Source organism: Galendromus occidentalis, unplaced genomic scaffold, assembly GCF_000255335.2.
Source record: "Galendromus occidentalis unplaced genomic scaffold, Mocc_1.1 scf7180000077202, whole genome shotgun sequence".
Classification (NCBI taxonomy): Eukaryota; Metazoa; Arthropoda; class Arachnida; order Mesostigmata; family Phytoseiidae; genus Galendromus; species Galendromus occidentalis.
The window spans coordinates 135,642-149,003 of NW_003805190.1; the positions used below are offsets into that span (position 1 = coordinate 135,642).

The 13,362-nt window shown below is 51.9% G+C and overlaps 1 protein-coding gene across 1 annotated transcript; it reads right to left on the reverse strand.

Moving 5' to 3' along the window:
- Nucleotides 1-1,695: 1,695 nt before the first annotated feature.
- Nucleotides 1,696-12,821, reverse strand: LOC100898888 (neuropeptide F receptor). The gene is made up of 4 exons (XM_003741820.1): nt 12,708-12,821; nt 4,914-5,587; nt 3,581-3,856; nt 1,696-1,915 (listed from the first exon to the last, which is right to left on the reverse strand). Exons 1-4 carry the CDS (start codon nt 12,708-12,710, stop codon nt 1,696-1,698), a joined length of 1,173 nt encoding a protein of 390 aa, XP_003741868.1. The 5' UTR covers nt 12,711-12,821.
- Nucleotides 12,822-13,362: the final 541 nt, after the last annotated feature.

Consider the following 13,362-nt stretch of genomic DNA (forward strand, 5'->3'; position numbering starts at 1 on the left):
GGTTATCTACTTTTGTACTCGGACCGATAATTTTCGTCTGAGAAGTTGATTCTGCCGACCGAGCCGTTCCGGATCCACCGGAAGCCGACTCCCAACATACCGGATCATTGAGAGAGCAGTCGCCATTCCTCTTCTCGGGAGGAGAGCGCTCTTTTCGTCGAGAGACAGACAGTCTTCGGGCCTTCGGGATCGGGAATTGAGCTTCTTTCCTCTCGTGAGTTTCACCGGGAGCAACTCACGAGCGAATTTTCCGCGAAGGGTCCCAAACGAAGTTTTTCACGCGCAGACCATCTGGTACTCGTCGCCGCATAAGCTCGATCACAGAAAAAAATTGTTCTCCGCCGGCAGGGCTCGCCACGAGGAGAGCATTTTCGAGGAGTCTCGAATCCGCTCCTGGTTCGCTTCGAAGGCGTCTAGATACCCTTCGGGAAAAACGCAGTCGATGTCGGCGGCGAGTTCCCTTTTACGATGAAATTTCACAGCAGACACGTTCAGCCCGAGGCAACAGAGTTGTTCTTTCAATCCTTCAGCCGCTGTTTCCGGACCTTCCGGGGATCATTAAACAGAGGCATCAGGCGAACGACCCGGAAAAGATAACTCGTCCCTTTTCACTTCAATCCGCTACGATTTCCGGAAGGCGCCGGCTTCCCGAATCCGTGCGAGCGTACCGATTCCAAGGCGGGTGAGCTCCAACCGGCGGATTCGAAACTGTTTCTTGCAAGGAAAAATTTTCACGACGACTGATGAATCCAATTTTTCTCTGCACTGGTTCGACGAACGGAATTCCGGTCGGCTCAAGCCGACCGAGCTCTTGGTCATCCTCCAGAGTTGTCAGAGGAGCCCCGGGCTCCAACTCTACGATAGCGAACTGTGATTCTATTCCCCGCATAATGGATCGGCACCCGAAGGCTCCGCTTATCGTCCGCGAACCTTACAGCCAAGAAAAATGCGCAATCGCGGAGAGTCTGACATCGAAGAATACATTTATTCGAGAGCTCGAGAAGTCGAGCTGCAAGCTTATAGCGGAGTCCGCTATGATCAGGACGGAGAGTCTGCGAATGAAAACTCATGATAATATTAAGGAGGCACTTGGTGGTCAGTTCTGACGTGCAATATTTATTAAATAGTCATTCTCCGAATCTTCCAATGTTCTGGTGAACGCAGATTTTCCGTGAAACATTTCTGCCTCGCGTTCCGTTCCCCAGAATCCGAGGGACCAGCAGGGCGAGAACTTGGGAGGTCCGAAATAGTTCAGGTGTCTTTGCGAGAAGACTCGAGCCCGGAATCGAATCATTTCCCTCGTCAGGGATAGGCTCCAGAGAAAACTCCGATGGTTTCCAGGTCAGTCACGGGAGCCCATACCTATCCTGTGCGTTTCAAAGAACTTCCGCCATGCTTAGGGCGCGGAGAGTCAGCTCAACGGGTAGGAGAAACTCGCATGAGATAAGTCAGGTAGGGTTTCCATGGCGGGCACACTCTTCCCGGCTTCCGCTCTGCTTCAAGGGGAGACACGACGACTCCCCGATAGCTCGGTCACGCATCAGTGACCGCCGAAATCTTGATATTCGGCATCACAATGTGGAGAGTACGAAATACCGGGCGTCTCAGGGATTGGTCTCGTTCGAAGAGACCAGGTCGGTATTGCGGACGAAGGAGTGCTCTTGAGCGCGAGTCAACAACTCTCTCCAAATTCCTTCAATGGATCTCGATCGTGTTCACGGTTGGTCGAGTGGACGGCATTCGCGAATCTTCCAGAGTGCTCTGCCTCGAAACGGAGCGATTCTCTCTTCCCCCGAAACATGCGGCGCGGATCTCGCTGAACTCCTTGCGGAAATTATCATTGAGGTACCCGTACAGGAAAGGGTTCGAACACGCAGAGCTCATCCCGCACATGTGACAGCAGGCAAAGAGAATCCTGAAAAGAAAAAACCAGGGGGAGCTGAGTGAGGCTCGATGTTTAATTCAGAGGCCGCAGTTTTGATGAAGCTCAGAACAACGAATGGCGACTAATGGAGCCCTAATAGACTCCGAATGACGTGGCTTGGCTGCATAAGGTGGACCAGCTGTGACGGGAAGAAACGGAATGGCGGTTGATAAAACCCAGAGAAATCGGAGACGATAAGGGAAGGCTTGATTGAAGGGAGGATAATGGAGGGAATGAAGCTAATCGAGTCCCGGAGGATCGCCAGAGGTACAAAGTCAGCAAAGAGGGCTATCCCGAATGATTGAGAAGGGGAACATTGTAAATTATAAGGTGGGATTGTATAATAATCGATTCTTCCTCAGAAGTCCCGATCTCAATCGATTGTGTTAGACTTCCGAACCATGTACGGCCCATGAAAAAAATCGAGTTTCTTGGAAGACAACACTGATGCCCCGCTGAGACATCGAACCCGATTTTTTCCCCTCGATCGATCATGAAGGCAAGTGTCGCTCGCCAATCGGGCGTAGAGAGTATACCGAGGAGAAGGTAGCCTCCGAAATCCATCCCTGGTTCTTGACCGAGCACAACTTCCGAACGTAAGATCAATCCGTCAACGGTTGGCACGCAACGCTGACGCAAAAATTGCCTAATCCGTCAATCAGGTCTAGTCCTTCATCGACCGGCTCCAAGCTCAATCCTCATTGCAGAAGAACTCATCGCGACCTCCATCTCACGGAGCGCCTCGAGGGAAAGCTCACGTCAAGTCAGCTGATCGGTTTTACGCCAAGCGCAGACCCATGGAGCTTGGAAGACTCTGAGGTTCGGCTTCATGGCTCTGTTCGACCTGGCGCTCGCCACAGAAGCTCCGCTTTGATTGAACCGCTATTCTGCATACGTGGATCCGAACTTGCGGGCCGGCCAGCTCGATGCTCGCTTGTGCTGATATGGTCGACGTTCGCGATGTCACCTCAAGAAAGACATATCCATGTACATATGTACGTGCATACTCCGGGATCGTTACACGCGAATACACAGAGACGCTCTCGTCGCTATTGCTTCTTGTCGGTGTCGTCGTGCAGTCTGTCGAAGTGGCAGTCGAGGAATCGGTCGGGTCGAGTGTTTGCCAACTTGGTCTGGCCTGCTTGCAGCGGCATTGACGACAGCGGTGGCGATGAATGAGAAGAGAAACACGATATCATCGCACCCGTAAACAGCTGTTCTCCGATACACTAGTTATCTATCCCAAGCGCGCGTACACATCTGAGTGCACTGAGCTGTCGCGTGTAGGACTGACTGAGTATTCCTAGGTGGTACTCGAGGAGCAGCCCCCTTCGCGAAGTCTCAGCACGGTTCCTAGAATGATCCCCGTGGGCTACAGTATTCCCGAGCCTTGAACGGTCTCGCTCCGGACGGCGAACGGAGTCTCCCAGGACTTCTGGGAACCGAATACATGGGGTGAAGACCGATTCCATATTCAGACCACCTGAGGTATCAGACCACTCTTTCCGAGCTCCGAATCAATAGGCTCCCATGCTAGAGGAGCTGCTCAATGCGACCACCTGAGTTATCAGACCTCTTCCTGGATATCCCGGAGGTGGTCTTATTAGACAGGTTCCCCTTTGTTTACAGAATAGCTCGGGGAGCTCGACTACTCACCTGAAAGAGTTGTCCATCTCGCTACCCATGTAGTCCACATAGGCGTTTAGCACGTTTAGCGGTAACCAACTCAGGATGAAGATCACTGTTATCGAAATCAGTAGTTTATTGGTGCGTTGAACTCGCCGCCGCTCTCGGAGCAACTTTTCTTCGAGTTGAGATCCTTTTGCCGCTATCCGATCCCGTAGTTTACGATAGATTGAAAGGTATGCCACCGATACTATGAGGATGGGCAGCATGTATTGGAAGACCATCGTGAACAGGGAATAGTAAAACCTGAAGGGGAAATTAATTCGGGAGATGAATGGGGGAGCTCAACTTTGAGACAGATCTCCTGTGGAAAAATGACGCTCTCCCGGTGCGGTTTCGCAGCTGCAGACATGGCTTGATATTGTACTTCGACCGCTCCCAAATAAGAACAACCATCCATTCATCAATGCGTTCCTGCCGCCGAGAGCCCCGATATTCTCGGAGGCACTCCCGGAACTTTCGTGGAGTAGCTCCAGCAAATATGGCGAAGATATCGTGGATGAATCCACGAATCTCCTATGCTGCTCCATAAAACCTGCTCTTCACAAGCTCTCTGAGGGGAAAAGGAAGACTGGCCCCGAGTACGTTGCAGGTGTCGGACCATAAAGCCACTTCATCGTCAGACGAAAGCCAGCTGGCTGACCGCTCCAAGCTGGCCGGCTGTGGGACCCGGGAGAACTGCGCGGGGAACAGGTTGAGCAGAAGCCATGAACGGAGCGCTCGACGAACATTCAAAGCCCAGTATAACTCGGTCAGGAAAGTCCGATCAAGTGTCTGGATTCATTCCGCGAGATCTAAAGTGGGCGGACGCATTTAGGATATGGAAACAAGAAGACGGAACCCATGGGAAAAGAACGAGGCGACCAGCGAATACGACCAGTGAGCTTTTTAAGACGGAACTCTGAACCCGTCTCCTCGCTCATGACGAAGAGAACTTGAAAACACCGACCTACTGTTCGGTGCTCTGAGCTCGATTGGAGCGGTCTCAGATGGGGGGTTCTCCAGATAATAACATCGAGAGCCTCGATAGCGGAAGAAAACTGGGCGCAAGCTCATTCCGGAGACACTGAGATAATCCATTCTCTAATTGTCAGCACCCGGAGCGAACCTCGGATAATTTCGTTATTCCCGCTGGACTTCGGAATATTCGAAGTTTATTGTCTCTCCGCCGGTCCTGCAGAGGAGGGCGAATAGCAAAAGGTCACAGAAAAAAACTTTGACTTATTTTTAGTCATTGACGCCGGCCATGATGGGCCGTCACGTCGAGCGGAGCGCTAATGGAAGTCCAAAAGGCGCTACTTACCCTCCACTTTCGACAGGCCATCGCTCGACGCAGAAGTCGAGATCTGATATCCGAAAACCGTATTGGAGCAATAACCCCTTGTGTGGGTTCTCGTGACGCACCATAACTTTGTAGAGGAACAATGGCATCGCCAGGAGAAGGGCGACCAACCATATGGCTCCGACCATCAGGAAACCCTTCACGGGATTGAACTGTCCTCTCGTGGGATACACTATCACTTTGTAGCGGTCGACCGCGATCGCTATGATTGAGATGGTCGAGACGAAAATACTTGTGGCTTCGAGTCCGGCGACTAATTTGCACGTCAGCATCCCAAGCGGCCAATACTTCAAAACAATTTCCAACAGGGAAAACGGCATCGTGAACAAACACAGTATGAGATCACTTATCGCCAAATTGATGATATAGAAATTCCGGGCGGTGCGCATGGCGGGTTTACGGGCAACGGCGATACACACGAGTCCGTTCCCGGCTGCGCCAGTCGTTATCAGCACCGAGTACGCGACCAGAAGGCAGATCAACGGGATTTCATCGATTGCACGGGTGTTGATTTTCTGTGATAATTTCTCCATGACCTCGGCTGACGTATAATTCGAACGCGTGAAGCTTATCGTAGACGTCACCGGATCGGTCGCTGCCGCTGTGCTCACGGGACTCATGACGGTGACGTTTGCCTGAAAAAGAGGAGCGGACGAATACGTCACGAGTTCGATAGCAAGTTCTTTGAGACTATGCCAAAGAACTGTTTTCCCGTACCGTCCAAATCATACGTGAACATTCGTTTGATGCGGATCCGGAAGCAACGACACGACTCGAACCCTTTTTCTGAAGTGTTCTCATCTATATTCCGGAACTTTCGACCTCAAAGGACGCTAAAAGTCGTACTAGCAACCTGTGGCCAACGGCCTTGCAACGAAAAGCGACTCGGAGCTCGTGGTGTATGGCTCCATACACAACAAAAATGGGACATTGGGAGCAATGGGTATTTCCGAGGGAACGATTGCGGCGCTCCCGGAGCAGCGCAAAGTGAGCCCCCGCCTCGAGCTGCTGGTGGTCATAAAGCCTCTGCTGTGGCCGCCGAGAACAGCTGCGACCCGGATAGTAAACAACCGACGACAGAATTCGCATGTCCCCACGGCCCATTCGGCGTACTGACATCCAGGCGGAATCCGTTGCGGGCTGCTCAGAGGCTGCCGATGAACACGGCTTGGTTAATCAGAGCGCCAGCCAAAAATATTGAAATGAGAGTCGGTCTCGAAGCTTCTGAGAGACCGGGGAAAATACAGAATTTTCGGATAAAATCTCGTTGTGGCGAAGTATCCGGCAATCCGACCGTGCTCGTTGCAGCAATGACTAAGCAGCGCTTCTGGGAGTTCCGAGCGATCCGGCGAATGTATTTGATGGATGCATTCATTGTTATTTATGCGCATATGCCCTGCCAGTTCCTTCACGAGGAGCGGAACAAAAACTCAGCCTGCTGTTCGATTAAGTCAGCTCTACTGATAGTGCGCCTCGTCAACCATCGCAATTCGACATCCGCGCGGACCCCCGTTCAGAGTTAGAAATCCAAGCTGAGATTACTCGTGCTTCTTCAGAGGAAAATATGAACAAGTCTTCGGTGTAAACGTTCCCAGTGGCAATCTCGAAATTGTTTCCCAGGTGAATCCTGGAAACATATCTGCTGAACTATAGCGATCCTCCCCTGTCAGACTCCGTCCAAACCCCTGATTGTGGAAATCGTCGACGCAAATAATTGCTTGAGCGAAATGGGGCTGCTCAAACCTAGTCTGAGGTGCCAGGCATCCCGATTGGCACCATCTGTTTCTAACAACCGCACCCGGTCCCGGGTTTGCTTTGTCATTTGGACAGCGCGGGAGCTTTGTAGTTTTCGTCGCTGACCGCTTTCTCTCATTCCAAGCTATTTACTTGGATAATCAGTTTCGCAGAGCGGCCGGAGATCATCGCGTCCGGCATGAGGCGTCGATTTCGCATAATTCGCAGGGGTGTTGCATGTGGCAGGTTTCAAGGCAATATCCCGACTATGTATGGAGTTTCCTCCGGAATAACTGCGATGGAGCATCTCGGAGCTTGCGTCGTCATCCTCAGCTATATTCAGGAATCTCTTCCCGTTCTCCCTGAGTTTCCCCAGCCTCCATTCCGCACGAGAGCATCCGAATCGAATCTCTCGGACACTATTTTGCATTTTGATTGTTCCCGTGACGCTCTGGCTTTCGGGACCGCCGACTCGATGTGTAGTCATCAGAGGTCTCGCTCGCTGCTCGACGGCTCACAGAGACAATTACCGGGGTCCGGCGATTCCTCGTTTCGAAATTTCCGAGCGAACGTCGGATCGACCGTGTGATGGATCTTCGAGAAACGCGGAGTAAGTGCCGATATATTGTAGTATAAGCGAATTTTTCGGAACGAAACTTCAGTTTGAGACTTGACTCCCGCAACCTATTTCTCAATGGTCCTGCAGCGAGAGAACCGGAAGACGTCCATCAAAAGCGGTGCCAGGAGCTGCGGCGCGCCGTGGGTCTCTACCTTTCCGGGCGCCCGCAGAACCGGGATCCGGAGTAAGAGAGCTCCGACGGACGCTTGAATCGTCGTCAGGTCATCCATCAGATCATCTTCCGTGAGGTGTCCGCTAGAAACACCCCTCAGGCTAGACAGGGTCGGTTGCACTGGATTAGGCACGTGCCCGCGGAGAAGCACCCCATCAGTTTATCGACGAAGCTGCTTTGGGAGCTCGAGCTCGGTGATGATTCTCGGAGCGACAGGTTCGGAATCTTTGGGATCATCCGAAGTTTAGTTCATCTTACGAGATACGACTTCAGACTGCATCAGTCCGTTCGATCCAATCAGAAGCGAGCTCTTAGTGTCTGGAGCGGAGAGAATCCATTTTACTAGGCTCTTCGTTTCCGCTCGGAGCTGTCCTGGAAAGACGACCTCTGCTGAGGATGGGCGTAACAGCTTTCATGGTACTGTCCGTCGACTGATATAACACAGACGGTACGTCACGTACACAAGAAAAGCTTCACTCGGCGTAAATTCTCCGTGAACGCTAATAGATATCGACAGTCTCTCAAAGCGCCATCAGAGTCACAGGAAAATCCCTTTTGAACACTCTCGCCTTCCGAGCACCCTCCCTGCGGATCCCGCAGACGACGATCCCGTTCAGCCGTGGTGTCCTCCTTATCCGCCAGCGCGGCAAATACCGGCGACTCCAATGACATTGAGAAAGCGCTTGTTGCGGCCGCATCGGAATCGAGCAACACTGCTCCGTGGAATAATTTTCCCCCTCCTCCGATCTCGACTTCGCGGCTCCGTACGCCGCTTGCGGGTCGCGGGTTCGACGATCGAGCAGACTCAAACTGTGTAGACATGTCTCGCACTGGACAACAGCCGCCCAGCAGCAGCTCGGGCATTCAAGGGAACTCGATCTGGCCAGGTCGACTCCGAGAACTACGACCAGACGTTTCCGAGAGGACTTCCTTTGTCGTCGAAGACCTCGTTATTTCTAATACGACTAGCCTCTACGGAGAGTGAGCGGACGAGGAGCGGGTTGTGAGGAAGCGGGGATCAAAAGCTTGTTCGAACTAGGGTCCGCCGCAGCAGGTTGGTCGAGATCGACGGATCAATTACACCTGCATCGGCCATGATCAGAGCTACGATGTGAAAGAAACTCAATGTTTTCGGCCTGTTCCATACTCCATAATTTCCATGTACCTACGAGCCTCGAGACGCGATTCTCTCAGGTGTAATTTAACGATTCAACCCCGATGCTGGCGCCGGTGACGCTCAGCGGAAGCTTCGTGCTCGGAAGCCATTCTTTCATCCTTCGCTTATTTAGGACAAGTAACCTCAATTTGAACACAAAAGGAGCTGTCGTCAATTCGCTCAATGATCAGGCCCAACTTCCTTCGCGCCAGACTTTGACGCCCACATGTGATCCCTAACCGAGCCTCTGAATGCTCCTTCGATTTTTGGGGGAGGGGAAACAATTAGGGCTGATGTCGAGCTCCGACCGACTTCATTCTGGATCGGAGGCATGCTCCTCGACCCTCTCGGAGAGCTCTGATTCATCGGCAGATTGACTCGCATTTCATCTTTCGCAGCTCCCCGCTATCGAAAATGAGCCGATCAAACGAAGCTGTGACCTGATGTGCATCTTGTTGTTGCTTCCCGAATCATTTCCCGCGCATGATGGATTCATGCCTCTCAATATGCCTGAACCTCTCATGCTTCCTCGCCAGGGCTGTGATTCGGCGAAGAAGCCTCGCTCAAGATTTGAGAGCCGTGATTGAGTTTTTTCCCAACTCTACTATTCATTCGGTACCACGGATAGGAGGTCTCGTATAACTCGGCGGTCCGGACGCCCGACGAAAAAATGCTTGAATTTCTTCGGTGTGTAGGTGATCAGAGCAGTTGATCGCGTTCAGAATGCTTCCGAATCCGTTTCTCGTGGAGTCCGGTGATTCTAGACTTGTGAGGAGTTCTTGAAGAAGCGTCGGGAGTTGTGCTCGTCATTCGTAGTCCCCAGACCTTCACGAAACCTACTTTCAAGCCGAGCTTCTCTCTGAGTGCTTTTGCATCTTCTCCCTCTCGATCCTCCTGTCGCTTAGGCGTCTCACACTCGGACTCGCCTACTCGCGAGCTTCTTGTACACTGGCGGTCGGAGTAATAGACCCCGAGTTTGATACTAGAAGCCGTGTGTAGGGGTAACATCGTCATGTGGACCGCGAATGGCATTCGCCTGAATATCTGAACATCTAAAATATATAAATATCTCAACAGCTCGACATTTTCCATCTCAACAGATGGAGCAAGCTCGAATTGACTGGGTCACCTTATGTTTCGATAGTATTGTTTTTCACCAACCGTGCGCAGGATCATGTCGAAGCGAAGCTTTGGCCCCATGGATAGATGATGCATGATAGGTGGATGTTGGATATGAGCTCTGGCTCTCTCTTCGATCGGGGGATGTAAGAATCTAGGAAAAACTACTCAGTCCCCGGAGACATCAATCCATCGCGGTTTCTCCGTCGGAATATTGCTGCACATGAGATCGTTTTCCGTCCATTCTCAGCAATCAGACGGGGAAGGCCAGAAATATTCAGTCGCAGCTTCTCAGGGCACTTTATCTTGCTCTGGGCAAGGAGCTCAGTTCAAGAAGCGAGCAGCAGAAAAGCAGCTCGTGGTCTCTCCCAGAGTGCTCGTCGCAAGCACGCCGTCGAAACCTCGGTGAGAAGGTCGGAGAAAATGCGTGGAATTCGAACTTCGACCGGAAACAGCGCTAGCGAGCCCGGATAGTTACCTAGAAATAGGTGGGGAGCGGCTTCTACATATACACTGAAGCACGTAGAGGCTGAAATTCCCGCGAAACCTCAAGGAGCGGACAGCATGGATGTCAACGTGCTATGCTGTTCCGCATAGCAGAACTCCAGTCATAGGCAGTCTGCTTAGAAATTCACCCAAATCGGATTTTCATGCAGATGTCTGAGTGAGCTCGAGTGCTTCTTATGGAAATACAATGATGAACCCGAGCGGAGACGTCGCTGAGAGCCAATAATTAGTTGAGTGACGTCTGCGCTTGCCCCATCACATAAGGCGGTCCCGAATCAGCAATGTCCGTCAGGATGACAGAATCGGATGTCCAAATCAGGGAAAAGGAAAATCAGAATGAGCACGCTGAACAGCACAAGCGGGAACACGAATTGAAATTCATGAGGCCCAGTCTTCGGCTGAGTATTTCCTCTTCCCGGCTAGGAGTGCTCTAGCTTTCTGAAATGTCCTTGCGGCACACAGAGTCCAGGCTCCGGCAACCTCGCCTTTTCCGCGAGGAGCGATAAGAATTCGTACATCTAATATCGATACGACTAATGGAAGGATTGCTGATCGGCTGCGGCCCGAATCATCAAGGAGCAGTACGCGAGCAGAGCTCTGCGTCGAATGGCGACCCAAGCAGACGGTCGCCGATGAGCTCGGCATATTCCATCGAGAGAACATCATCATCAGAAACCTCCCATCAGTCCTATTTTCAGGAATCTTCCGGAAAAGAGACCTTCCGGACCTGCATTTAGGATGGTGGAGCGAACGAATCGAGCTAGAGGGTATCAGTTGGACAGACATGCAAAAAACTTGTCCCGATCCTCAGCAGCAGAGTCGTGTTGCCCATGGGAGGAAGGCGACCATCTTCAACAATTCGGAAATCTTCTATTCCACTGAGTTGATTCACACGAGCTGAATGAGCCGTTGGATCTGGAGTCGATGCGGACGGAGCTAGCGTTTCAGGACTCGTCCGCTGCCAACACCTTCGGCAACGAAGGCCGCGGAGGCGGCATTCTACCCGCGCTGTCCCACGAAAGCTAATATACAGCTGTTCAAGGAAGGTCTTACTGACATAACTCCGAATGACGTCTCTTCACTGGCAGCACCGTGAATAAAGGGAACGGATAGGACTGGAGGCTAGAAGGCCACAGAACGTTCAACCCCCCGTTCGAGATAGGGGTTTCGTCAGGAAAATAGACTCGATCGTCACTTCAGTACTCCATTCCGCTTGGAGGCGCGGAAGAGCTCGTCGGCAGGAATAATTTCCAGGGGGAGCTTGAATTTGGTTACGGACCCACGAAACGAATTCCAGAGCGTTCGGGACGAACAATCCTAGCGAATACCTCTTTCGAAATCAGCAAAATTCGCAATCTTATGTTTGAGGCTCATCGATCGCTCTCAGGTCATATATGGGAGCAAGGAGAATCAATGGAGACTCCGTTGCCTCTTCTCCCACTGTCCCGCCGGTGAACCTTGAATTCCCAAAAGCTTCCTGGGAATTCAAGTCGACTGAAAGGTCAGAGCTTTTGGCACCCTCGTATATTCATGGGAGTGCCGCTCTCGTAACGCCGCGCCGGGTTCCGAGGGTGGTTTCGGTTGGATGCCGTCCGCTGGTACAGAGATGTACGTTTGCCCTTTATCAGTCGGGAAAAACTGATAAGCCAGAGTATGATTTGTTTCACATCCACGAGAGAAAACGCTCGACGTTGGGAAGCGGAATGTCGGCTGCGTTTTCGAGCATAGGATAAATGAGGACGTCCCGATGCTGAACCTCGGTCAGCATGCTATCCCTTATGCGCCCCATCTTCAGGCGCAGATTTCCCCCGGTCGCCTCGGAGCCTTCGACCCCTACAGGTGCTCCGACGATTATCGCTGTGTTATGATTTTCATGAGTTGTCTGACGGAAGATTGATCATACAGTCGATAGTCGTGTACAGTAGTACCTCGACTTACGATCTTAATCCGTTCTTGGAGACCAATCGTGAGTCAAAAATATCGTTAGTCGAAACAGAGTTTTCCATAGGAGCCCATAGCGAGCGACTGATCTGTTTCGAGCTGAGAGGGAGGATAGCGAAATGTGTATCCATCGACAACAAAACCCCAGTTTTACGTATCGATTCAGATTGAGTCGAGCGAAAACCGCAAATTATTCGTCTCGAAAAATCGGACGCAAGTCGAATCAATGTTCGTAAGTCGAAACAAAAACCCCCGAAAAAAAGATCGTCGGTCGAATCGTTCGTAAGTCGAGACGATCGTAAGTCGAGGTACCACTGTACTCGTGAGGAAGCTAACAATGAGCGGGAAGCATTCCTAATTAATGCGAGGGATATTCCCTCGGAAGGTTCAAGAACTTCGTGAGGACCTACGACGCTCTGGGGGGGGCAAGAAAGTCCCCCCATTGGTGGGGAAGTGAGCAGGGCATTCGTAATGGACCAGCCTTCGGGCTTGGGAAGTAGAGCTCACCATAGCTGATATGATTGATGAATTCGTGATGGGCAGAACGCGCGAGCCGGTCTTGTTCCTCACTGCAGTGTTCCGTGGAAACTTTTTTGACGGTGCTGTTCCACGGGCGGAGGCATGGCCTATGGAATTCGGTCCACGTCTGTTGTGAGCATCGCTCGACTTTCCCAACGAGAGAGGTTCCAAGGCTCTTTCCACTCCCGTTTCCCTCCATGGTCCCGTGTCAGACTCGCAAGCGGGAACTGATATTGACCGCGTTTTTCCCCTCATATCGCCCGCGATTCCTAGAACACGGATTCAGGCAGCAAGATTACGATCTATCCAAAGCCACTCCAGCAGTCTAGAGTCTAGAGTTCGATTGGGATGGGTGGCTGCGAACCAAGTTCCGCCTCCCCAAGGACCGTGGGGTCCACTGACCGGAAACGCTGAGAGCCTCGGCAGAGGTTTCAGTTTCGTGAGACTTGAGCAGTCGATATTTGGTCATTTATCGCAAGCCATCCATGAACGTGCATCGCATCTCAGAATGAATATTCCTAGGCTTCCTCGATCGACAGGGAGACCTTCTTCCCCCATGCTCGTCGTGAATAAGCACTGGTTCGCGGATCCCCTGAGTCCAGAACATCACCGTGCATGCTCCCCGCGCCTAAGTCAACCATCG

What these genes read in the sequence shown, in the direction of transcription:
- LOC100898888 (XM_003741820.1), bottom strand. An exon ending in TGGCCTGTCGAAAGTGGAGG is followed by an intron (nt 3,857 to 4,913) that starts GTAAGTAGCGCC and finishes TTTCCCCTTCAG; the next exon opens with GTTTTACTATTCCCTGTTCA. An exon ending in GAGATGGACAACTCTTTCAG is followed by an intron (nt 1,916 to 3,580) that starts GTGAGTAGTCGA and finishes TTTTCTTTTCAG; the next exon opens with GATTCTCTTTGCCTGCTGTC.